Consider the following 25,470-nt stretch of genomic DNA (forward strand, 5'->3'; position numbering starts at 1 on the left):
TGGCATGCCGGCTTCTTGCACCGCACAACACATGGTAGTATGTGTTTTATACCTATTAGGGGGTCTTGTGCGTGATTCTGGGAAGTTGCATATTTACAGTTGAAATAAATTGTGTTTAAAATAGACCTCTATCAGCAACTATGCAACAATGCCAATCAATTGTATGTAATAGTCTGAAAAATACCTCAAAACATATGGAAGTGTAAAATTTCTGGTTTATGTGCACTCATGTTGTGCACTCATATTGTGTTTATACCAGAACACAAGAAAATCTGGATACATGGTCCCATTTCAGTTATGCATGTTAATAAGTAATCATAAAATTAATGATCATAGCCACTACAACTGATTGTTTTATTAGAGTACATGACTGCAGTATTACAGTAACTGACTTCTGCATTAGCATACAGATCTTGAAAATAAACCCCATTGAATAACAGCAAAGTGATTGCAGTCCAGCTGGAGCCCACCCTTTTCCAATGATGGCATGTACGAAGTCAAGTAGCAAAATTAACACTGTTGATATTGTCGTACTACCATAGCCACATTCTTGACCCTGTTAGAGGTGTTGCTCGAGTTGCATTAAAGATTAACTATGTTGTATACATAGTTATGGCTAACTTAATTTATTATCAAATAGTTTGCAAACTATTTACTTATCTGCCTGCTCTTTGTAAACGGATTTTCGGTGTGTGCAATTTTTCAGAGTAGATTTTAGTCAAAATCATAACTATCTCACACCAAATAGATACATTAATACATGCTACGTATAATAATTATGTTGTTGTACAATTATTAGGTGTGCACATAAAATTTACATACATGTATGCAGATACGTGTACATACATACTTCATTGATGTTAGAGATTGGAAGACCAAACAAACTAGCAGGAATTCTCCAAAGCTGCCAAGCATCTTCATAATCAACTACGTCTGTCAGGCCCTTATAATATTGATCCAGTATTACTGAAGTAACCTGGGTGAAAATATGATTATGTTGTAATTTGACAATTACATGCATAATGTATATTACAAGGGGTCAGGAGTCTAGTCTCAGGATTTTTAAGTTATTCAAAAAAGTAATATATTACCAAGAGTACATAAAAGTAAAAAATTAGAGAGAGTGTCCTACTGGAACAGGCTTCCAAAAGACACTGAGTCAAGTGATGATGCAACAAGCTGAATTCACACAATGTGCTAAAAGCATTGATTTGCAACAACTCAAGAGACAATAATATTATATATATATATATCAAGACACACGGTAGTGCGTCGTGCGGCCCAAGTAGCCGGCGCGTCACACCGTGAGTATATTTACAGGAAGAAAGTAAACGCAATTTTCACACCTTTGTAGCTCCGTGATTCCTTATCCTATTAAAACCAAAGTTGCTACAGAATGCCGGCGAGGTAGGGGAGTCCACATACCAAATTTGAAGAAAATCGCTCAAGCCATTTCCGAGATACGAGCGGCCAAAGTTTGGGTTTTTTTTCTTCGTTTTTTTTTTCTTCTACTTCTTCTTCTTCTTCTTCTTTTCGCACACTTTGCAAAATCCGCCATAAAACACGAATGCGTGCTTGGATCGGGCTGAAATTTGGCACACTTAAAGGGCTCATTAAGGCGAATCTTAGTACCAAGTTTGGTAGGAATCCGATGAACATTCACGGAGTTATGACCGATTATCTGCGTAAAATAAGGTCGAAGGTCTGTCACGCCCACAGGGTAAACCGCTTGAAGGAATGAGCTGAAAATTGCTATGTAGATGGAGTAACTATCGTAGGAGTGCCTTTTTGTGGTTTGAAAGGAATCCAGTTAAAGGCCATCGAGATATGACACAAAACCCAACCTATGTCACAATTACGCGATCGACTTTTATGAATAAAAAAAATATTAGTTTTCACGCCTACCAGCCAACCGCTTAGAACAGTGAGCTGAAAATCGGTGTGTAGCTGGAATAATTATCATAGAAAGTCCTTGCAGTAGTACAGAAGAATCGGATTACAAACCACTGAGTTTTGATTCCAAAGCCAACTACGTGTAGCATATGCGAGATCGAGATACTCTAATAGAACAGTCACCCTAATAAAGCATTCAGCTACGTTTATAACTTACTCCATTATAGAATTTCTTTGGCATTGCAAGTTATTCTGTAGGGAGTTCAGCTACAAACAATTAATCTTATAGACAATTCAGCTACAAGCAAGTCATCCTGTAGAGAGTTCAGCTACAAATATGTTGCTGTAGAGATTCAGAACATTATAAGTCACACTTAAGAGAATTCAACTATAAACAAGTCACCTTGTAGAGAGTTCAGCTACAACAAGTCACTCTGTAGAGAATTCAGCTACAAACAAGTCACTGCGTAAAGGGTTCAGCTACAAAAAAAGCTACCTAGTAGAGAGTTCATCTAGATCAGCTACAAACAAGTTACTTTATGCAATGTTCAGCTACAAGTAAGTCACTCTGTAGAGAGTTCAGCTACAAACAAGTCACTCTGTAGTACAAACAAGTCACCTTGGAGAGAGAGCTCAGCAACCAATCAAAAAACCACCATGTAAAAGAGTTCAGCTACACAAACAAGATATAACTCTATAGAGAGATCAGGTAGAAACTTAACAGATCACACTGTAGAGAGTTCAGCTAGAAACAAGTCATCCAGACTGAGTAGAGAGATCAACTAGAAAACATCACCTTGTAGAGAGTTCAAATCACCCTGCAGATAGTTCAGCTACAAACAAATCACCCTATAGAGAGATCAGCTAGAAGAAGTCACCTTGTAAAGAGTTTAGCTACAAAGAAACTATCATGTAGAGAATTCAGCTATGAACAGATCATCCTGTCGAGAGTTCAGCTAGAAACAAGTCATCCTGTAGAGAGATCAACTAGAAGAAGTTACCTTGTAGAGAGTTCAGCTACAAAGAAACAACCATGTAGAAAGTTCAACTGCAAACAAATCAAACTGTACAGAGTTCAGCTACAAATAAATCACCCTGTAGAAAGATCAGCTAGAAACAAGTCACCCTGTAGAGAAATCAACTAGAAGAAGTTACCTTGTAGAGAGTTCAGCTGCAAACAAACCATCGTGTAGAGACTTCAGCTGCAAACAAATCACCCTGTAGAGAGTTCAGCTACGAAAGGATCACCCTGTAGAGAGTTCAGCTAGAAACAAGTCATCCTGTAGAGAGATCAGCTAGAAGAAGCTACCTTGTAGAGAGTTCAGCTACAAAGAAACCACCATGTAGAGAGTTCAGCTGCAAACAAATCGAATTGTAGAGAGTTTAGCTACCAACAAATCACCATGTAGAGAGTTCAGCTAGAAACAAGTTATCCTGTAAAGAGATAAGCTAGAAGAGGTTACCTTGTAGAGTGTTCAGTTATGAACAAACCATCATGTAGAAAGTTAAGCTGCAAACGAATCACCCTGCAGAGAGTTCAGCTACAAGAAGATCACCCTATAGAGAGTTCAGCTAGAAGAAGTCACCTTGTAGAGAATTCAGCTGCAAAGAAACCACCATGTAGATAGTTCAGCTGTAAACAAATCATCCTGTAGAGAGTTCAGCTACGAACAGATCACCCGGTAGAGTTCAGCTAGAAACAAGTCACCCTGCAGAGAGATCAGCTAGAAACAAGTCATCCTGTAGAGAGATCAGCTAGAACAAGTCACTTTGTATGTAGAAAGTTCAGCTACAAAAAAAAGTCACCCTGTAGAAAGGTCAGCTACAAACAAATCTCCCTGTATAGAGATCAGCTAGAAGAAGTTACCTTGTAGAGAGTTCAGCTACAAAGAAACCATCATGTAGAGAGTTCAGCTGCAAACAATTACCTGTAGAGAGTTCAGCTACAAACAAATCTCCCTGTAGAAAGGTCAGCTAGAAGAAGTCACCTTGTAGAGAGTTCAGCTACAAAGAACCATCATGTAGAGAGTTCAGCTGCAAACAAATCACCTGTATAGAGTTCAGCTACAAACAAATCTCCCTGTAGAGAGATCAGCTAAAAGAAGTTTCCTTGTAGAGAGTTCAGTTACAAACAAATCACCCTGTAGAAAGATCAGCTAGAAGAAGTTACCTTGTAGAGAGTTCAGCTACAAAGAAACCATCATGTAGAGAGTTCAGCTGCAAACAAATCACCTGTAGAGAGTTCAGCTACAAACAAATCTCCCTGTAGAAAGGTCAGCTAGAAGAAGTCACCTTGTAGAGAGTTCAGCTACAAAGAACCATCATGTAGAGAGTTCAGCTGCAAACAAATCACCTGTATAGAGTTCAGCTACAAACAAATCTCCCTGTAGAGAGATCAGCTAGAAGAAGTTACCTTGTAGAGAGTTCAGCTACAAAGAAACCATCATGTAGAGAGTTCAGCTGCAAACAAATCACCTGTAGAGAGTTCAGCTACAAACAAATCTCCCTGTAGAAAGGTCAGCTAGAAGAAGTCACCTTGTAGAGAGTTCAGCTACAAAGAACCATCATGTAGAGAGTTCAGCTGCAAACAAATCACCTGTATAGAGTTCAGCTACAAACAAATCTCCCTGTAGAGAGATCAGCTAGAAGAAGTTTCCTTGTAGAGAGTTCAGCTACAAACAAATCACCCTGTAGAAAGATCAGCTAGATGAAGTTACCTTGTGGAGAGTTCAGCTACAAAGAAACCATCATGTAGAGAGTTAAGGTGCAAACAAATCACCTGTAGAGAGTTCAGCTACAAACAAATCTCTCTGTAGAGAGATCAGCTAGAAGAAGTTACCTTGTAGAGAGTTCAGCTGCAAACAAATCACCTGTAGAGAGTTCAGCTACAAACAAATTTCCCTGTAGAAAGGTCAGCAAAAGAAGTCACCTTTTAGAGAGTTCAGCTACAAAGAACCATCATGTAGAGAGTTCAGCTGCAAACAAATCACCTGTAGAGAGTTCAGCTACAAACAAATCTCCCTGTAGAGAGATCAGCTAGAAGAAGTTTCCTTGTAGAGAGTTCAGCTACAAACAAATCACCCTGTAGAAAGATCAGCTAGAAGAAGTTACCTTGTGGAGAGTTCAGCTACAAAGAAACCATCATGTAGAGAGTTCAGCTGCAAACAAATCACCTGTAGAGAGTTCAGCTACAAACAAATCTCTCTGTAGAGAGATCAGCTAGAAGAAGTTACCTTGTAGAGAGTTCAGCTACAAAGAAACCATTATGCAAAGATTTCAGCTGCTAACAAATCACCTGTATAGAGTTCAGCTACAAACAAATCTCCCTGTAGAGAGATCAGCTAGAAGAAGTTACCTTGAGAAGAGTTCAGCTACAAAGAAACCATCATGTAAAGAGTTCAGCTGCAAACAAATCACCTGTAGAGAGTTCAGCTACAAACAAATCTCTCTGTAGAGAGATCAGCTAGAAGAAGTTACCTTGTATAGAGTTCAGCTACAAAGAAACCATCATGTAGAGAGTTCAGCTGCAAACAAATCACCTGTAGAGAGTTCAGCTACAAACAAATCTCCCTGTAGAAAGGTCAGCTAGAAGAAGTCACCTTGTAGAGAGTTCAGCTACAAAGAACCATCATGTAGAGAGTTCAGCTGCAAACAAATCACCTGTAGAGAGTTCAACTACAAACAAATCTCCCTGTAGAAAGGTCAGCTAGAAGAAGTCACCTTGTAGAGAGTTCAGCTACAAAGAACCATCATGTAGAGAGTTCAGCTGCAAACAATCACCTGTAGAGAGTTCAGCTACAAACAAATCTCCCTGTAGAGAGATCAGCTAGAAGAAGTTTCCTTGTAGAGAGTTCAGCTACAAACAAATCACCCTGTAGAAAGATCAGCTAGAAGAAGTTACCCTGTGGAGAGTTCAGCTACAAAGAAACCATCATGTAGAGAGTTCAGCTGCAAACAAATCACCTGTAGAGAGTTCAGCTACAAACAAATCTCTCTGTAGAGAGATCAGCTAGAAGAAGTTACCTTGTAGAGAGTTCAGCTACAAAGAAACCATTATGCAAAGATTTCAGCTGCTAACAAATCACCTGTATAGAGTTCAGCTACAAACAAATCTCCCTGTAGAGAGATCAGCCAGAAGAAGTTACCTTGAGAAGAGTTCAGCTACAAAGAAACCATCATGTAAAGAGTTCAGCTGCAAACAAATCACCTGTAGAGAGTTCAGCTACAAACAAATCTCTCTGTAGAGAGATCAGCTAGAAGAAGTTACCTTGTATAGAGTTCAGCTACAAAGAAACCATCATGTAGAGAGTTCAGCTGCAAACAAATCACCTGTAGAGAGTTCAGCTACAAACAAATCTCCCTGTAGAAAGGTCAGCTAGAAGAAGTCACCTTGTAGAGAGTTCAGCTACAAAGAACCATCATGTAGAGAGTTCAGCTGCAAACAAATCACCTGTAGAGAGTTCAACTACAAACAAATCTCCCTGTAGAAAGGTCAGCTAGAAGAAGTCACCTTGTAGAGAGTTCAGCTACAAAGAACCATCATGTAGAGAGTTCAGCTGCAAACAAATCACCTGTATAGAGTTCAGCTACACACAAATCTCCCTGTAGAGAGATCAGCTAGAAGAAGTTTCCTTGTAGAGAGTTCAGCTGCAACAAATCACCCTGTAGAAAGATCAGCTAGAAGAAGTTACCTTGTGGAGAGTTCAGCTACAAAGAAACCATCATGTAGAGAGTTCAGCTGCAAACAAATCACCTGTAGAGAGTTCAGCTACAAACAAATCTCCCTGTAGAGAGATCAGCTAGAAGAAATTACCTTGTAGAGAGTTCAGTTACAAAGAAACCACCATGTAGAGAGTTCAGCTGCAAAGAAATCACCCTGTAGAAAATTCAGCCACAAAAAAATTGCCCTGTAGAAAGATCAGTTAGAAGAAGTTACCTTGTATAGAGTTCAGCTACAAAGAAACCATTCTGTAAAGAGCTCAGCTGCAAACAAATCACCTGCACAGAATTCAGCTACAAACAAACCACCCTGTAGAGAGATCAGCTAGAAGAAGTTACTTGTATATTGTTCAGCTACAAACAATTCACCCTATAGGAAGAGCAGCAAGAAGAAGTCACTTTGTAGAGTGTTCAGTTACAAAGAAACCACCATGGAGAGTTCTTTAATAAATATATGTATTATATATATAATTTGTACATTTACTGATAAAATCAGAAATATTTAAAGTACATCTGCTTCATCTTTTCTTCTTCCTGTGGAAAAGAAAAAAAGACAGGTTAAAAAAGTCCCAAAGCCGGCTTATGGCTGGATAGGCCAGCTTTGGGGTATACAAATACAAAAAGAAGTGAAATCTAATCCAAAACAGCCAAGCTGTAAAAAAAGTGTGCGGCCCTCAAAAAGGCTATGGTGAAAAAAGATGTGAAATCCAAGGTGGCGGCCAAGAAATGGCTGTGATGGTAGGTTAATGGTAAAAATTTTAATAACGGCAATTTAGATGAATTTTTTGCCAAGACCAAGCGGCACAAAAATTCACCTGAATTGTTGTTATTAAAATTTTTACCATTAACCTACCATCACAGCCATTTCTTGGCCGCCACCTTGGATTTCACATCTTTTTTCACCATAGCCTTTTTGAGGGCCGCACACTTTTTTTACAGCTGGCTGTTTTGGATTAGATTATATATATATCAAGACACACGGTAGTGTGTCGTGCGGCCCAAGAAGCCGGCGCGCCACACCGCGAGTATATTTAAAGGAAGAAACTAAATGCGATTTTCACACCTTTGTAGCTCCGTGATTCCTTATCTGATTGAAACCAAAGTTGCTGCAGAAGTGCCGGCTAGGTAGGGGAGTCCACATTCCAAATTTGAAGAAAAGCGCTCCAGTTTTTTCCGAGATACGATCGGCCAATGTTTGGGGTTATTTTCTTGTTTTTTTTTCTTCTACTTCTTTTCGCACACTTTGCAAAATTCGCCATAAAACACGAACGCGTGCTCCAATCGGGCTGAATCTTGGCACACTTAAAGGGCTCATTAAGGCGAATCTCACTACCAAGTTTGGTAGGAATCCGATGAACATGCACGGAATTATGACCGATTATTTGCGTACAATAAGGTCGAAGGTCTGTCATGCCCACAGGGTAAACCGCTTGAAGGAATGAGCTGAAAATTGCTATGTAGATGGAGTAACTATCGTAGGAGTGCCTTTGTGTGGTTTGAAAGGAATCCAGTTAAAGGCCATCGAGATATGACACAAAACACAACCTGTTTCACAATTACGCGATCGATTTTTATGAACAAAAAACTATTAGTTTTCATGCCTACCAGGCAAACCGCTTAGAGCAGTGAGCTGAAAATCGGTGTGCAGTTGGAATAATTATCATAGAAAGTCCTTGCAGTAGTACAGAAGAATCGGATTACAAACCACTGAGTTCTGATTCCAAAGCCAACTACCTGTAGCATATGAGAGATCGAGATACTCTAATAGAACAGTCACCCTAATAGAGCATTCAGCTACTTTTATAACTTACTCCATTATAGAATTATATTACATTGCAAGTTATTCTGTAGGGAGTTCAGCTACAAACAGTTAATCTTATAGACAATGCAAGTCACCCTGTAGAGAGTTCAGCTACAAATATGTTGCTGTAGAGATTCAGAACATTATAAGTCACACTGAAGAGTATTCAGCTATAAACAAGTCACCTTGTAAAGACAACAAGTCACTCTGTAGAGAATCAGCTACAAACAAGTCACTGCGTAAAGGGTTCAGCTACAAAAAAGCTACCCAGTAGGGAGTTCATCTAGATCAGCTACAAACAAGTTACTTTATGCAATGTTCAGCTACAAGTAAGTCACTCTGTAGAGAGTTTAGCTACAAAAAGATCGGAGTGATTCGAGTGATCTGAGTGATTCAAGTGATCTGAGTGATTCGAGTGATCTGAGTGATTCGAGTAATCGGAGTGTTCTGAGTGATTGCAGTGATCTAAGTGATTCAAGTGATCTGAGTGATTGGAGTGATTTGAGTGATTGCAGTGATTCGAGTGATCAGAGTGATTTGAGTGATTGGAGTGATCAGATTGATTGGAGTGATCTGAGTGATTGCAGTGATCTGAGTGATTGGAGTGATTCAAGTGATCTGAGTGATTGGAGTGATCGGAGTGATTCAAGTGATTGGAGTGATCTGAGTGATTCGAGTGATCTGAGTGATTCAAGTGATCTGAGTGATTCGAGTAATCTGAGTGATTCGAGTGATCTGTGTGATTAGAGTGATTGGAGTGATCAGAGTGATTCAAGTGATCGGAGTGATTTGAGTGACCTGAGTGATTGGAGTGATCAGAGTGATTGGAGTGATCTGGTGATTTGAATGATTCAAGTGATCAGAGTGATTCTAGGGATCGGAGTGATTGCAGTGATCTGAGTGATTGGAGTGATTCAAGTGATCAGAGTGATTCTAGGGATCGGAGTGATTGCAGTGATCTGAGTGATTGGAGTGATTCAAGTGATCAGAGTGATTCTAGGGATCGGAGTGATTGCAGTGATCTGAGTGATTGGAGTGATTCAAGTGATCTGAGTGATTTGAGTGATCGGAGTGATTCGAGTGATCAGAGTGATTTGAGTGATATGAGTGATTTGAGTGATAGGAGTGATTGGAGTGATCTGAGTGATTGGAATGACCGGAGTGATTGGAGTGATCTGAGAGATTCAAGTGATTGGAATGCTCAGAGTGATTGGAGTGATATGAGTGATTGGAGTGATCAGAGTGATTGCAGTGATTGGAGTGATCGGAGTGATTCGAGTGATCAGAGTGATTCGAGTGATCGGAGTGATTCGAGTGATCTGAGTGATTGGAGTGATCAGAGTGATTGGAGCGATCTGAGTGATTTGAGTGGCAAATGAGCTGAGTGATTCGAGTGATCGAGTGATTCGAGTGATTGCAGTGATCTGAGTGATTTCAGTGATTCAAGTGATCAGAGTGATTGGAGTGATCTGAGTGATTTGAGTTACTCAAGTGATCTGAGTGATTCCAGTGATTCCAGTGATTCCAGTGATTGGAGTGATCTGTTTGATTGGAGTGATCAGAGTGATTCGAGTGATCAGAATGATTTGAGTGATATGAGTGATTGGAATGACCGGAGTGATCTGAGAGATTGGAATGACCAGAGTGATCTGAGAGATTCAAGTGATCGGAGTGATTGGAGTGCTCAGAGTGATTGGAGTGATATGAGTGATTGGTGTGATAGGAGTGATCAGAGTGATTGCAGTGATTAGAGTGATCGGAGTGATTCGAGTGATCAGAGTGATTGGAGTGATCGGAGTGATTCGAGTGATCTGAGTGATTGGAGTGATCAGAGTGATTTCAGGGATTCAAGTGATCAGAGTGATTGGAGTGATCAGAGTGATTGGAGTGATCAGAGTGATTGGAGTGATCTGAGTGATTTGAGTTACTCAAGTGATCTGAGTGATTGGAGTGATCGGAGTGATTCCAGTGATCGGAGTGATTGGAGTGATCTGAGTGATTGGAGTGATCAGAGTGATTGGACTGATCAGAGTGATTCGAGTGATCAGGGTGATTCGAGTGATCTGAGTGATTCAAGTGATTCCAGTGATTGCAGTGTTTGGAGTGATCTGAGTGACCAGATCACTTCAATCACTTACATCACTGCAATCACTGTAATCATGCAGATCATTCCAATCACTCAGATCACTCGAATCTCTTAGATCACTCCAATCACTCAAATCACTCGAATCACTCAGATCACTCAATCACTCCGATCACTCAAATCACTCAGATCACTTCAATCACTCCAATCTCTCAGATCACTCCAATCGCTCATATCACTCAAATCACTCAGATCACTTCAATCACTCCAATCTCTCAGATCACTCCAATCACTGGAATCACTCCGATCACTTGAATCATTCGAATCACTCCAATCACTTCAATCACTCAGATCACTCCAATCACTCAGGTCACTCGAATCACTCGAATCACTCTGATCACTTGAATCACTCAAATCACTCCGATCACTTCAATCACTCAGATTACTTCAATCACTCAGATCACTCAGATCACTCGAATCACTCAGAACACTCGAATCACTCGGATCACTCGAACCACTCCGATCACTTGAATCACTCAAATCACTCCAATCACTCGAATCACTAAGATCGCTTCAATCACCCAGATCACTTGAATCACTCAGATCACTCCAATCACTCAGATAACTTCAATCACCCAGATCACGTGAATCACTCAGATCACTCAAATCACTCAAATTACTTGAATCACTCGAATCACTCCGATCACTCAAATCACTCAAATCACTCGAATCACTCGAATCACTCAGATCACTCGAATCACTCGGATCACTCGAATCACTCCGATCACTTGAATCACTCCAATCACTCCAATCATTCAGATGACTCCAATCACTCAGATCACTCAAATCACTCAGATCACCCAAATCACTCAGATCATTCCAATCACTCAGATCACTTCAACCAATCTAATCACTCAGATCACTAGAATCACTCAGATCACTCGAATCACTCAAATCACTCGAATCACTCAGATCACACAAATCACTTGGATCACTCGAATCACTCTGATCACTTGAATCACTCCAATCACTCACAACACTCGAATCACTCAAATCGCTCAGATCACTGCAATCACTCAGATCACTCTGATCACTCGAATCACTCAGATCACTTGAATCACTCAGATCACTTCAATCACTCCAATCACTCAGATCACTCTGATCACTCAAATCACCCGGATCAATCGAATCACACTGATTACTTGAATCACTCCGATCACTCAGATTACTCCAATCACTGCAATCACTCAGATCACTCGAATCACTCAGATCACTCGAATCACCCAGATCACTCGAATCACTCTGATCACTGCAATCACCGCAATCACTTAGATCACTTAGATCACTCAGATTACTCCGATTACTCCAATCACTCGAATCTCTCAGATCACTGCAACGAGTAAACCACTTAATTGTGTAATGCTACTGAAAATATGCATCATTTAGAGTACAGTAGTATATAGTAATTCTTAACTCCGTGTTATGGAAACTTCCTCTCCCTAATAGTAAGTATAAAATCGATAGAGTAATTGTGACACAGGTTGGGTTTTGTGTCATATTTCGATGGCCTTCAACTGGATTCCTTTCAAACCACAAAAAGGCACTCCTAAGATAGTTACTCCATCTACAAAGCAATTTTCAGCTCATTCCTTCAAGCGGTTTACCCTGTGGGCATGACAGACCTTCGACCTTACTTTACACAAATAATCGGTCATAACTCCGTGAATGTTCATCGGAGTTTTACTAAACTTGGTACTGAGGTTCGCCTTAATGAGCCGTTTAAGTGTGCCAAATTTCAGCCCTATTGGAGCATGCATTCGTGTTTTATGGTGGATTTTGCGAAGTGTGTGAAAAGAAGAAATAGAAGAAAAAAAATCAAACTTTGGCCGCTCGTATCTCGTAATGGCTGGAGCGATTTTCTTCACAAATATGGAATCTGGACTCCCCTAACTAGCCGGAACTTCGGTAGCAAATTTGGTTTCAATCAGATAAGGAATCATGGAGCTACAAAGGTAGGGTCCGCAATCCAAAAAATCTACTTCTACAAATCAATCTCCCTACCATTGTTTGATGTTGATTGTAGTATCCCATTGCTTGATCTACCATGAAACCGGAGGCACCACTATTGTCTTCACAGAAATATGGTTTTCAGTATCTCGCAAGATGCAAAATTTATTTTTTTAATTTCTTGCTCCACACAAAGGACCGGATGAAACTTGCTACTTAGCCAAATCGTATCCAGAGTTGTTGTAGTTGAAACGTACGCACAGAAATAAGTAAATGATTTGCTGTGTGCCTGGCATAGGGTTGCTTTCTTTGAAAAAACAAACAAAGAGATACAAAGTTTCGAATTCAAACTTCCCTACCACCCAGGGAAAGAGAAGCCAACTCTTCCTCATAGTGTTCAATACGGTTGGGTACATAGTCTGTCTATGCTGTTAGTTTGGAAAAGATCTTAGTCTTCTCACCATCTGGGTGACGAGCGTAAAAAAATTCTGCAGCATCAAAGAATTGTGTCGCGCTTTCTAGCCATTTCCAGTGCTTCTGCAGCCACAACAATCATCAATTATAAACTAAAATTATGGAAAAAGATGTCACTGAAGGTTTGGTAGCAGTGGTTGTCAATTATTATTTCATCCACGGCTAATTACATGCCTCGCTCTAAGCTACAGTATGCATCAAGGGAGGCAGCAAAATCGTCCAATTTTGACTTCACCTTTCACACTCTACAGCAGCTTCAAATCTTCACTAGATCACCCTACATCACTATTATGCTGCAAAACATCCAAAAACAAACCGAAAAAAACACAAAATCTTTCATTTTTGATTCGAGCCGGATGGAGCTCCTGGTGAGCTGCTGGTACACTGCATCATATGAAATCACCGAAACACCAACTACTACTACTACCAAATGTTTTGATCCATCATTTATCATCATTCTAAACAAAATTAAGTGACCAGTGTGGCATCAGAAGTACTGGAAAGCACTTTGGTACCATTGAGAGAATCCCTTGAAATGACGCACGAAAATTTTGACCAGATAGTGAGAAGTCTCAGATCCTTTCCAGACTAACAGCATAGACAGACTATGCTTCCAACCTTATCACATCACTATGAGGAAGAGTTGGCTTTTCTTGTCTTTGCTGGTAGGGCAGTTTTAATTCAAAAATTTGTGTTTCATTTTCTGCTTTTTGATAGAAAGCAACCCTATGCCGGGAACCCAGTGAATCATTTGCTTATTACTGTGTGTACTTTTTAACTACATTAACTCTAGATAATATCTAGCTAAGCAGCAAGTTCTATCCTGTTCTTTGTGTGAGCATGAAATTTTAAATATAATTTTTGCATCTCACAAAATACTAAAATCGATATTTCTGTGAAGACGACAATCGTGCCTCCGGTTTCATGGTGGATCTAGTATTGGGATACCACAATGAACATCCCACAATGGTAGGGGATCAATTTGTAAAAGTTGATTTTTTGGATTGCGGACCCTAACAAAGGTGTGAAAATCACATTTACTTTCTTCCTATTAATATACTCACAGTGTTGCGCACCTGCATCTTGGGTTGCACGACACACTACCGTGTGTCTTGATATGTGACCCAGTCTGCAAAAAGGGGTCTTGTAGCCTTTCCAGATTGTCAAGTTTGACTAATCATAACTCCTCATGTTTTCAACCTATCACCTTCATATTACAACAAGATATAGTGATAGTTAGGGGTATAAGGGTACTAAATTTCAGGGTGATACCACTTTCACAAGTAAAGTTACAAGTGGCCAAGCACATGCAATTAAAAAGGCCATAAGACCCCTTTTCGCAGACTGGGGCACATATGTGCATGGCTAGTTTTGGCTTCACCATCTAGCATTAGGTTAAAACCTTAGGTATCATTTTCATTCTTGTCAGATCACAAGTAGAAAGACATAAATTGTGTAACCATATATATAGATTGATGCTTTGAAAGTTACAGTGCTTTGGTCAAGGAATGCGTATTTATTAAGTTTAAGTCAAGTTTTCTGGAATACACAGGTTTAAGGGTTAATAGTAATAGTTTTAGTGGTGTGGTAACTGTGATTTTTGGAAATAGAGACTTTAGACTGTTATAAATCTTTGATCTGATGGGCAGCATGAAGTAAGTGTTAGCTGTATTTTTATATCCTACTTTATTAGTGATTATTACAAGGATGAGATAGCTGTGATCGTTGATATTGGAGATGGTAGTGTATTTTTGAAACGCATATTGTTGAATTGGAGATCATACAACTTGGCCTCTTTAAGTATATGTAAGAGTGAATTTGAATTACCATTATTTTGGTATTTTAATTTATTGTGATTATTAGGACACTTCATACTATCATCCTACATAGTGTCCTAGGCTTTGATAAGGTCATTGCTGGATTGGAGGTCGTAAACGTGTCCTTTATAATGTAGCGTAAGTGACCTATTATTGAACGGTACCTATCATCGAACATTAAAATAATACAACATATTCGAAAGTTTTCAATATTCAGGCCCGTACGCAGGAATTTCAAAAGAGGGCTTCTAAATTAAAGCAGTAGGTGATCCCAGATGTGGGGGTCTGGGGGCGCAATGCTGAGAAAGGTTTAATATTCAATGTTGTGAGAACAGCCTCAAATTGCTTAAATGCAGAAATGCATGCACTGATTAAATAAACTTCTCAACATCATTGTGTTGAAACAAATTCCTCTCAACATGGGCCCATCGCACACTAATGCAGCATTTATAAGACTGCTCAGGGTTATTCATTGGAGCTATAAGCTAAACATTACATTTCACCATTGTCCAAACATGGATGATAATAAGGTTAATATGAAAATAAGGCCTCTATTTGGTGATTATTAGTTTCTCATCCACTGCCTGCATCCTTCTTAGGCCACCCGCATGGTAAGCTATTATTTACTCTGTGCATGCTCAGAAGAACACGTGATACCAAACCACCATAATTGCATTAAAATTAGATGGCATTTTTAGAATTAATGCTACAGTGTACTATGCATCACCGTTTTCCTTGGAAAATTACTACAGTGGATTCTGTTTTTCAACAGTCAACTGAAATCCCACTACAATTAAGTTGATAGAGCACGATTGCAACAAAAACCAATGTAAATTTGTGTGAGGAAAGAAAGACAATTTGGACAAGGTCTGTACATTAGTGTATAAATATTATAATGGCCTAATGGCGATTCCCTCCCGCCCGCATCATAATAATTAGAAAGACTGGATGAGAAACTAATAATCACCAAATAGGGGCCTAACTGACAACTCACACACTTGACATTTTAGAATTCATATCATTGAATGCAACAAGCTAGGCTTACTTTCGTCACATAGCTATTATAGTTAACAGCCTATCAGTGGCAGTGTCCATCCAGTCTGGTGTTTAACATTGCTATTCCGGGCTTTCATTAGAAAATATTTAACAAATTACAATTGGAATGAATCAAAATATATAGTAGCTCTCAGTACAAATGGTCATGGATGGCCTTATTAAGATACTGTAATAGAAGCCTTAGACTGAGCAAGAGACAAAACCACTGGATGTATTCATGCATCATTAAAGTGGTTTCTATTTACACAGATAACCTCGAAGTGCTATGGTTAATACCTCGGGAAGCCACATGTAGCTTGGCAACTCGAGAAGCCATGGAAGGCATGTAATGAATGCTAGAGTGGAAAAGATCATTTTACAGTGGAAAGATCGTTTTACAATAAAATAAAACTTCAAGGTTTAAAATAGGGGGTTTCAAACCCCCTAGAACCCTCCCTGGGTTTGGGCCTGATATTATTTCGCATACTTGTAAGCTGTTTATTTGGAGAATCCCAATAGTATAGCTTATTCTTAATGAACTTTCCATCCTTTAGAGTTTATGTGTGGACATCACAGCAGTCTTGATACTCATCACCACCGATGATGAAATGAAGAAATACAACGCAGGAATCATTATGAAAGAAGTACAACTCGATAGTGACTTTTGCAGCAGAATTGGCCAACGGATAATTGCTTTCCTGAGAGAAAGATGTATCCACGAAGAGTGTGCTGAAGGAATTGTTGTAAACAAGGGTGATAAGACTGTGTTATTGTTCGTAATGTGCTGATTTTTTACTGTATGCATTCAGTGCTAATTGATTCACCATTGTAACTCACAAGTGCATGCTTCACAGCGCAACTGGAAGCATATACGGATATATACAAAACCGCCATTTTCAGACGTATATGTGACCGAATTTGACAAAACAAGGTTTCCACACACATCTACTTTTATGACTTTGAAGTACCATAACGTGATGTAGCAGTAAGCCATTAGTCTCAAATTTTGACCTGGTACTGTACTATGCTATGGAAGGACTATGGAAAAGTTTAAGCCAATAACTTGCTGAGTAGTCAAGTTACAGCTGGTTAAAGTCAGAAAATTGGATGTGTGTGGAAGCCTTGTTTTGTCAAATTCGGTCACATATGGAGAATATACAGACAAATACAGAGACGGAGCAAGATGGCAGGCCGTATACAGGTGTATAGCTTGCCAATGAATGACATTACATATGCGTGAACACCTTCTTCTGTTAACATAATTGTGGTCAAGACTGTTGCATCGTGTGAAATGTCATCAGGGGTGAATTGCTATTGTGGCAAAGAACCAGCCACAACTCAGTACTGATTGACTGACGCTCGAGTGGCAGTATGGTGCAGCCAAAGCACAGATGGTAGAAGTGACCAATGTTTTGAGTGAGTACTAGTTTGTATGTACAAATATAACTGCAGTTAGCCACCGTCCTTGTTGAGCTACCAGCAGCCAAACGGGAAGGAAGAATTGGTTTTGCCCACTCTTGGGTAACTCAGGTGTGCTTGTCCCTTTTATTCTTTTAGTCAATGGGTTGGGAAAAGAGAATGAACAATGGATGAAAAATCATGCGGCTAGCTACATGGCTCAGAAAGAAAAGAAAATCTTTGGGTAACATGCTGCCACAAACAGTGTCATGTAGCTACAGTCTCGGTGGACATGGAACAGACTTAAATGCTACAGATCGTATAATTATTTTCAGTTTGTATGAATTTGGTTAGACAATATGAATTCCTAGCCACTCTTTACAAACTTTAGCCAGAGAGATTCTTTGTGATGTACAAAATATCAGCATCACGTTATTAGTAAATTTGATTCAAGGTGCAAACGTTAGCAGATTCTTGATGGTAGATATTTAGTAGTGGCCCAACACTGCTATCACATAGTAAAACATTTGTTTTTTGCTGACTCAATGACAAAACAGTGCATGCTCTGGCTGTAGACTATTTGCTCACCGCCAATCCATATATGGCAGCATACTTTATCTGTTGTCTGAAAAGAAAGTGGCATGGCCACAACAGACTAGTGGAGTCAATCCAATGGTCCCAGCATAGAATCTGTCTGTGGTCCTGGAACAGAGATGTAAAAGTCCGAGTGGGTCAATGAAGGTGAATCCATGGCAGAATTAAATTTTGTTGAGTCAGTCTGGCAATGTTCACCCCTTCAAAAAGAACAACAGAAGCTTGCACACACACGCAATAGTACGCACGGGATTGCTTGAGTGTGGGATTGTAAGGGGTCATTCTTTACACGTACTCATTAAACTGTCGACACGCTTTACGTAACCAGTTCTACTCACCTGGTCTCTTGCGTTGGTATTCTGTGGGATGCTTTGCATCTGTGGGAGCTGGTGCAATGTATTGAGAGACCCATCTGTATCAGATAAGTCCCATACAAATATTAATTATTGTGATATTCCCGTAGTGTGCTTTATTTTAAATCTCTGTACCATGTTATTATAAAGTGCCCAGCTAGTTATTAATATAATAACTACGGTTATAGACAAAAGTGTAACTGTTGCATCTTTGTCTCATCTCTCTTGGGTGTGATGCATGTGACTGGCCTAGCCCAAGTCCAAGACAACATGTGGCCATATATACTCCTTAGCTTTGTGTGCTAATAGTATTGGCAAGAATAAATAATAATTTACTGTAGATATTGGTATGAATTTTACTTGTGTATACCATGTCCTGTGTACAATATCCTCTACTTATATAGCTGCATGTGGGTCTCAAGAATGCCAAAATGATGACACAGGCAATTTTAACTCTTAGGAAGAACGTTGGTGAGCTGTGAAGTCCGGTGACCAACATGAAATTGCATTAGGGAAAGTCCATGCAGTGAACCATCACCAATCAATGTTATTATCACAATTTTTAATTTGCAAAAACTTCATAAATATTATAGACTGTTATATTGCTAACGAATTTACTCAAGATGAGAAAGAAAGCTGATGACTATTTTCTTAAGTTATAATTTTGTCTTATATCTCTAATTTTGTTCACAGAGCAGCACATCGACACTATGACACCAGTGTTTACAGCGTCAACCATGAAGGAGTGAGTGAATCGCACAAACAGTTAAAAAAGAGATGCACATGAACTACAGATAGTCAGATACTGTAATACGCAAGCTGTATTATGTTGACTGCATATGTCCTTTCATAGATGAATTACATGCAGGACACGGAGGGACGATGAAAGTAATCAGGTGTTACACGTCCTACTAACCACTGTGGAGATCTGACAGTATGTGTATATGTGTACCCTATAATAATTGGCGACTATGCACTTATGCAATATAGACTTTGGACTGCCTACATTTTTGAAATGCTGGAACATTTAATAAAGCATTGAAGGAAAGTGGACATTGTCTACTCCTTCGTAAACTCTGTATAATGTACCTGCTTGTGTGATTCAGTAAGTTACTTGTGTTGCATTGACCCTGTGATTCTAGCAATCTTGAATCTTCAAGGTGCACAAGGGCTGAATATCACAGCGTGGTACGTGGCATGCAAGATGCGGGTCACATGTATGTTTTTATAAAGAGCACTCCAAGAACAGCTAGTTTGAGAGATACTGATGTGAGTAGAGTTATACTGTATGGTTTTGCTAATTTTTATCTCATGCACTACAGCAGTCCCATCAATGACTCCACAAGTTCAATGCACCTACTCACCTTGAAACTGGCGTCGGTAAGTATATTTACAACATGCGAAGTACGAACATTAATGTTAACTATTTGCAGATGAAGAAATGTTCTCAGTATGAAGAAAGCAAGGATTGGATAGTGTTGTGGGTTCTTGCTACACAGCTCAGTGATGATCAGGCAGAACAGTTATAACTGAGAACTCATTGACTATGAGGTTGTTTTACCTTTTTTTTTTTCAATTTCATTATTGTACAATTGTACTTTGTTTTGGCTGGGATGTCACATGAAATAGCAACAATAAATCGAAAGCGACGTCATTAATTGGGTATTTTGGAAGGGGTATGGGCCGTCTTGAGGGAAAGGCGTGGGTCTAGCAGAAGCGTATACAGCCGTATAGAAGATAGTATGCAGCCGTATTGAGGTATGTGTGACTCTGTGTGGGTCTATAATACGATTGTACTCGTGACATATACAGAGGTGCCGTCTAAGTTAAGAGTCCAGGTTCGGGACAGACTGATCTATACGTTTGGATTGACGCTACACATATGTAATCAGTCTTTGTTTATATACGTGTTGTAGACGCTGCTATACTGATCAGTGTATGCCTCTCGTTGTGCTGTGCTTGTAACAAAATTATTCTTCAGTTACAGTATCAGTTAACACATTAATATAATAATTAAGAGTGTATTGATTGCACTGAGGTAACTAGAGTAGAAAAGATGCAAAACATTCAATAATTAATCAACGGACGTTAACAGGCATTCGTACCAGTGTTTGATAACTAGTATTTTATGGAGTGCAGTAGTCCGCTCATAACACGGATACTGTTCAAACTTACATGAGATATTCTATGAGAAAGGTGCTACTCCCTGGTGAAAATTCAAGCTACTCTCCTGGAGATATTTATGAAGTACAGTATAAACCTTGTTCAATAATCAGTCACTTACGCTACATGTAAGAGTGGATTGCATTTTGTATTCTGATTTATTAGTGTTTTTCAGGAGATTCCATGGTATCATGCTACTTGGTGTCTTTTTCAGAGTATTATTTTTAATAACCTACTCCTCCTTGATGTAAGAATGAATCACATTTTGTATTATAATAACTTCTTATTTGTGATTATTAGAAACTGCTCCTGTGTTACCTGGTCTCCTTGGCAAAGTATTGAATAACTCATTGTTGGATTTTGTTTGTTAATTATAATTCTCTCCTCAATGTCAATGTATTCAATGAAGTAACAAAAGTCTGTGATTATATAATGGGGGAATCATTTATGGAATGAAGTGCAAAGAAAATGCAATATAGTCTCAGGGTGTCGATCATTATGTGGGCATCACATCAAGACACCCAATAGTGTGTCATGAAGCCCAAGAAAACAGTTACGTATATTGCACGTATATTGACAGGAAGTAACAAAAGATGATTTTCATGAATATGTGCTCCATGATTATGTAGCTCTATGATCTCTTGTACAATTCTACAGTAGAGTTGTCCACTTATGTAGTGAGTGTGCATACAGTATAAAAGTTTGAAGGAAATCATCTTATCCTTTTCTGAGACAAAATTGGTCAAAATATTTTTGCTTTATTTCTTTTTGTTTCTTCTTTTTGAACATATTATGAAAAAGGCAAGTGTAATCCGATCTAGCTAAAATTTGGCACAATTAAAGTTATAATTGCAAAGAACATTTTTTTTTGTGGGAATCAGAAGTTTTTTACAGAGTTATGACTGATTATTCACTTGAAATTCTGTTATTCCTACATGGAAATCCTTTCAAAAATGAGTCAAAAGTTGGATTGTGGATAGATTAAATATGGTAGGAATTATACCTTTTATGATTTGAAAGTGGCCATAAAATATGTGAAAACTGACAGTGTGAAACAATCACGTGACTGAACTTTTATACTTTAAGCTATTATTTTACTGGTCAACTGCTTATTTTTCAAGACAACTGCTTAAGGAAATGAGCATGTGCATAAATTATCCATTATAGAAAAGTAAGTCAGTAGCAAAATCAGATTAAAACCTATCGAGTTGTACCAAGAGTTCATAAGAGGTAGAGCGAGTATCCAATAATGTATTTCCTCTTCAAAATACACTGTGTTATAAAATATCTAATCTAAAACAGCCAAGCAGTGAAAAAAGAGTGTGGCTCCCAAAAAATTCAAGGTGAAAAAGATGTGAAATCCAAGGTAGCGGCCAAGAAATGGCTGTGATGGTAGACTAATGGTAAAAAATTTAATAATAACAATTCAGGTGAATTCAGTGCCAAGACCAAGTGGCACCAATTTCACCTGAATTTTCATTATCAAATTTTTTACAATTATCCTATATACCTTCACAGCAATTTCTTGGCTGCCACCTTACACATCTTTTTTCACCCTGGGGTTTTTGGGGCCACACTCTTTTTTTTTACCAGCTTGGCTGTTTGGGTTAGATATCACTTCTTTTTGTATTTGTATACCCCAAAGCCTGCTATAGGCCAGTTTTGGGGCTTTTAATCTATCTTGCTTTTCTTTTTCACAGGAAAAAGAAAAAAGATTTAAAGCAGATTTAATGCTGTAACTACAGTGCAGTTCACGGGTAACATCACATACACAACGTGTGTGAGATGCACTCCAGTGACCAGAATGGATACAGCAAGGCTACAGTAATGCTCCATGATAGCAAAGTTCACTCTACAGTATCACGCAAGACAAGGAGATGTAACAGGACTCACCTAATGGTCAACCAAAGTTTCAGCTCTAGAAGCCAAAAACTTTTAAAGTTACAGTGCTACAAAGTCGCAACAGCAAAAAATAGATTTGTACACCAACAATAAACTACAGGAGATTAATAAAATGATCATAACTTAGAATGCAATCCTCTACCAAGATGCAAGTTGCACCATCGGATTCTCCATGAACAAGCCAATCCATTGCTGGGTAAGTTTTGTCTTCCAGGCCTTTCCTATGACCAGGGCGAACCTGAAAATTTGAAAACATGAGAAATAAAATGATGGTGAACCGCTTGTCCAATACAAGGCAGACTAATGCTTATATCTTCCATCTCCTTAGGAGTGCTCACATTAACTGCTGACACAAAAGAAAGATTTTGGAACTCCTTTTGGTTTGGAGATCACAATGCTACCAAGGTTTTTGGTGTTATCACTTTACTTCATTGTGAAACTAGGGCTTTAAAATTTACAGAATTTTTTCGATTTTGTAAACATTCTATCCATGGCATTCTGTGGACCCTGCATTTATTGCATTCTACCTGCTGTAAAATTATAGCTACTTACAAACACATGGGATTCTTGCAGATCCAGTCACAAATGTTTATGTGACTTAAGTGTCGTATGAAGTTACTAAACTCAATGGCGAGCGTTCTCATGCATGGCTAGTTTCTCGCATGGCTAGTGCTTATCCATGTGATGTTCCACAGGTCTTGTACAGTGCATTGCAAAAGAACAATCTTGTGAGAAGACTTGAGCATTGCTCACATGTGTATATATGCGACGTTACCTATGAGCTTTACAATATTTTATCCAACTTTTATATCTGTGAACAGATTTTACAAAACCAATCCAAATTGCACATCAGGCAATGTTATTTTGCTTCATATCAGCCACTAAGAAGCCAGCACAGCTCTGTAATCTTGTGTCTAGACTCCAATCGTGGTCTGCCTCCACTTCAAAGTCTATCTTTTCCCCACCCCACCACCCCTTGTGATATTACTTTGCCTGTCCAATTGCTCATATTTTCTATTTTATTTGGCGGGAAATACTACAAGCAGCTACAAGTACTGGAAGTGATCTAAAAGGTAATAGATTGATGTATCCTTTGTGTAAATTTCATATGCATGCTTGCTATCCTTGGTGAGTTAGGCTGACTTGAATCATTAAAATCGTTTATCTCAAAACTTTTAATGTGTGATTTGGATCGTTTTCCCAAAATTAAGTCACATCTATTGCATGCCAATTGTCCCCTACAGAATAATTTGTTTGTATTTGATCTCTCTATTGGGTGACCTATTTCTAGCTTATCTTTTTACACTTACAGGGTAACTTGTTTATAGCTGAACTCTCTACAGGGTGATTTGCTTGTAGTTGAATCTCTACTAGTTTCTAGCTGATCTCTCTATAGGGTGACATGCATGTTTCTAGCTGATCTCTCTACAGATTAACTTATTGTAACTGAATTCTCTACAGGTTGGTTTCTTTGTAGCTGAACTATCTACAGGGTGACTTGTTCATGGTTGAACTCTCTACAAAGTGATTTGCTTCTAGCTGGTCTCTCTACAGGGTAAATTGTCTCTATCTGAACTCTGTACAGGGTGTTTTTTGTAGCTGAGCTTACTACAGGGTAAGTTGTTTGTAGCTGATGTTTCTACGGGGCAGTTTCTTTGTAGCTGAACTGTCTACAAGGTGACTGTTCTAGCTGATTTCTCTACAGGGCAACATGTTGCTAGCTGATCTCTCTACAAGGTGATTTGTTCTAGCTGAGCTCTCTACAGGGTGACTTGTTTCTAGCTGAACTCTCTATTGGGTAACCTGTTCGTAGCTGAACTCTCTACAGGGTGATTTGTTTGTAGCTGAACTTTCTACAAGGTGATTTGTTTTTAGTTGATCTCTGTACAGGGTGACTTGTTTCTAGCTAATCTCTATACTGGGCGACTTGTTTCTAGCTGATCGCATACAGGATAACGTTTTTTTGTAGTTGAACTCTCTACAGGGTGATTTGGTTGTAGCTGAACTCTCTACATTACGTCTAGTTTCTAGCTGATCTTTTGACAGGGTGACTTGTTTACTGCTGATCTCTCTGAAGGGCGACTTGTTTCTAGCTGAAATTTCTACAGGGTGACTTGAAATGTAGCTGAAGGATGACTTGGTTCTAACTGATCTCTCTTCGGGGAGGCTGCTCAATTAGAGTGACTGCTCTATTTTTTTCTCTTAAGAGTATCTTGATCTCGCACTTGCTACACCAAGTTGGATTTCATATTATAACTCTGTGACTTTAAATCTGATTCTTCTTAACTATTGAAGGGCCTTTCTCATCTGTACACCGATTTTCAAATCATTCCACTGACCTGTTTGTCTGGTACGCGTGGCAAGCATTCATTTTTTTAATAGCTAATCTTGATCATGTAATTATTACACACTGTTGGTTTTTTGTTTCAACTTCATGGTCTTAACTAGATTTCTTTCAAATCACATAAGGTTTGAGGTTCAATAGTTAATCTATCCACGTGCCAATTGCAGTTTCTTCTCATAAACGGTTTACCCTGTAGGCATGACAATATAATGATTAGCATTACTTTTTGTGAATAATTGGTAATGACTGCTTCACTACTTGTCTTATTTCAGCCAAACTTAGTACCGAGATGCACCTTTACTTTTATATCCTCTTTTGGTGTGCTAAATTTCAAGGCATTGGATATTGCATCATGTTTTATGACAGTTTCGTAAGCATGCAAAAAAATGAAGGAAAAAAAACAAAGAAACTAAGCTAATTTTGAAGTCTCATATCTCGGGAATGCTGAAAGTGATTTTACTGAAATTTGGCTTGTGGGGTACTGAAGTTGGCGTGGCATGTTCACAGCAACAGTTGTAGTGTTTTATAAAGGCAGCACAGAGTTACAAATGCATGAAAATCGCATTTTCTTTCTTCTTGTCAATATACTCACAGTGTTGTGCACCAGCTTCTTGGGCCACACAACACACTACTGTGTGTCTTGATTCGTCATCACCAAAAGGTGTTAAATTGCTTCAAAGGCTGCAGTTGCACAATATTATACAGTACGATAGTACTGTATAGTAGGGACCACAAAGGAGTAGGTGTGGTCCATGAAAAAACATCACCCAAAAACCAGCTTCACTTTTTCCAGATGACGATGAGGCTGCATTAGTCAAGCAAAACTAAGCCAAAACAAGCCTTTAGATTGATCCGAAATGCTTCCAAACAAGTAACTATGGAATTAA

At 38.9% G+C, this 25,470-nt stretch overlaps 1 protein-coding gene across 3 annotated transcripts in view; it reads right to left on the reverse strand.

Moving 5' to 3' along the window:
- LOC136247508 (uncharacterized) overlaps positions 1-25,470 on the reverse strand; it is a 161,725-nt gene that overhangs the window by 47,108 nt on the left and 89,147 nt on the right. For all 3 annotated transcript variants that reach the window (XM_066039231.1, XM_066039230.1, XM_066039232.1), the window contains one exon: positions 851-976. In XM_066039231.1, coding sequence (XP_065895303.1) covers positions 851-976 — 126 coding nt within the window. The remainder of the gene's footprint in view (positions 1-850; positions 977-25,470) is intronic.

This window comes from Dysidea avara, chromosome 2 (assembly GCF_963678975.1).
Source record: "Dysidea avara chromosome 2, odDysAvar1.4, whole genome shotgun sequence".
NCBI classification, from domain to species: Eukaryota; Metazoa; Porifera; class Demospongiae; order Dictyoceratida; family Dysideidae; genus Dysidea; species Dysidea avara.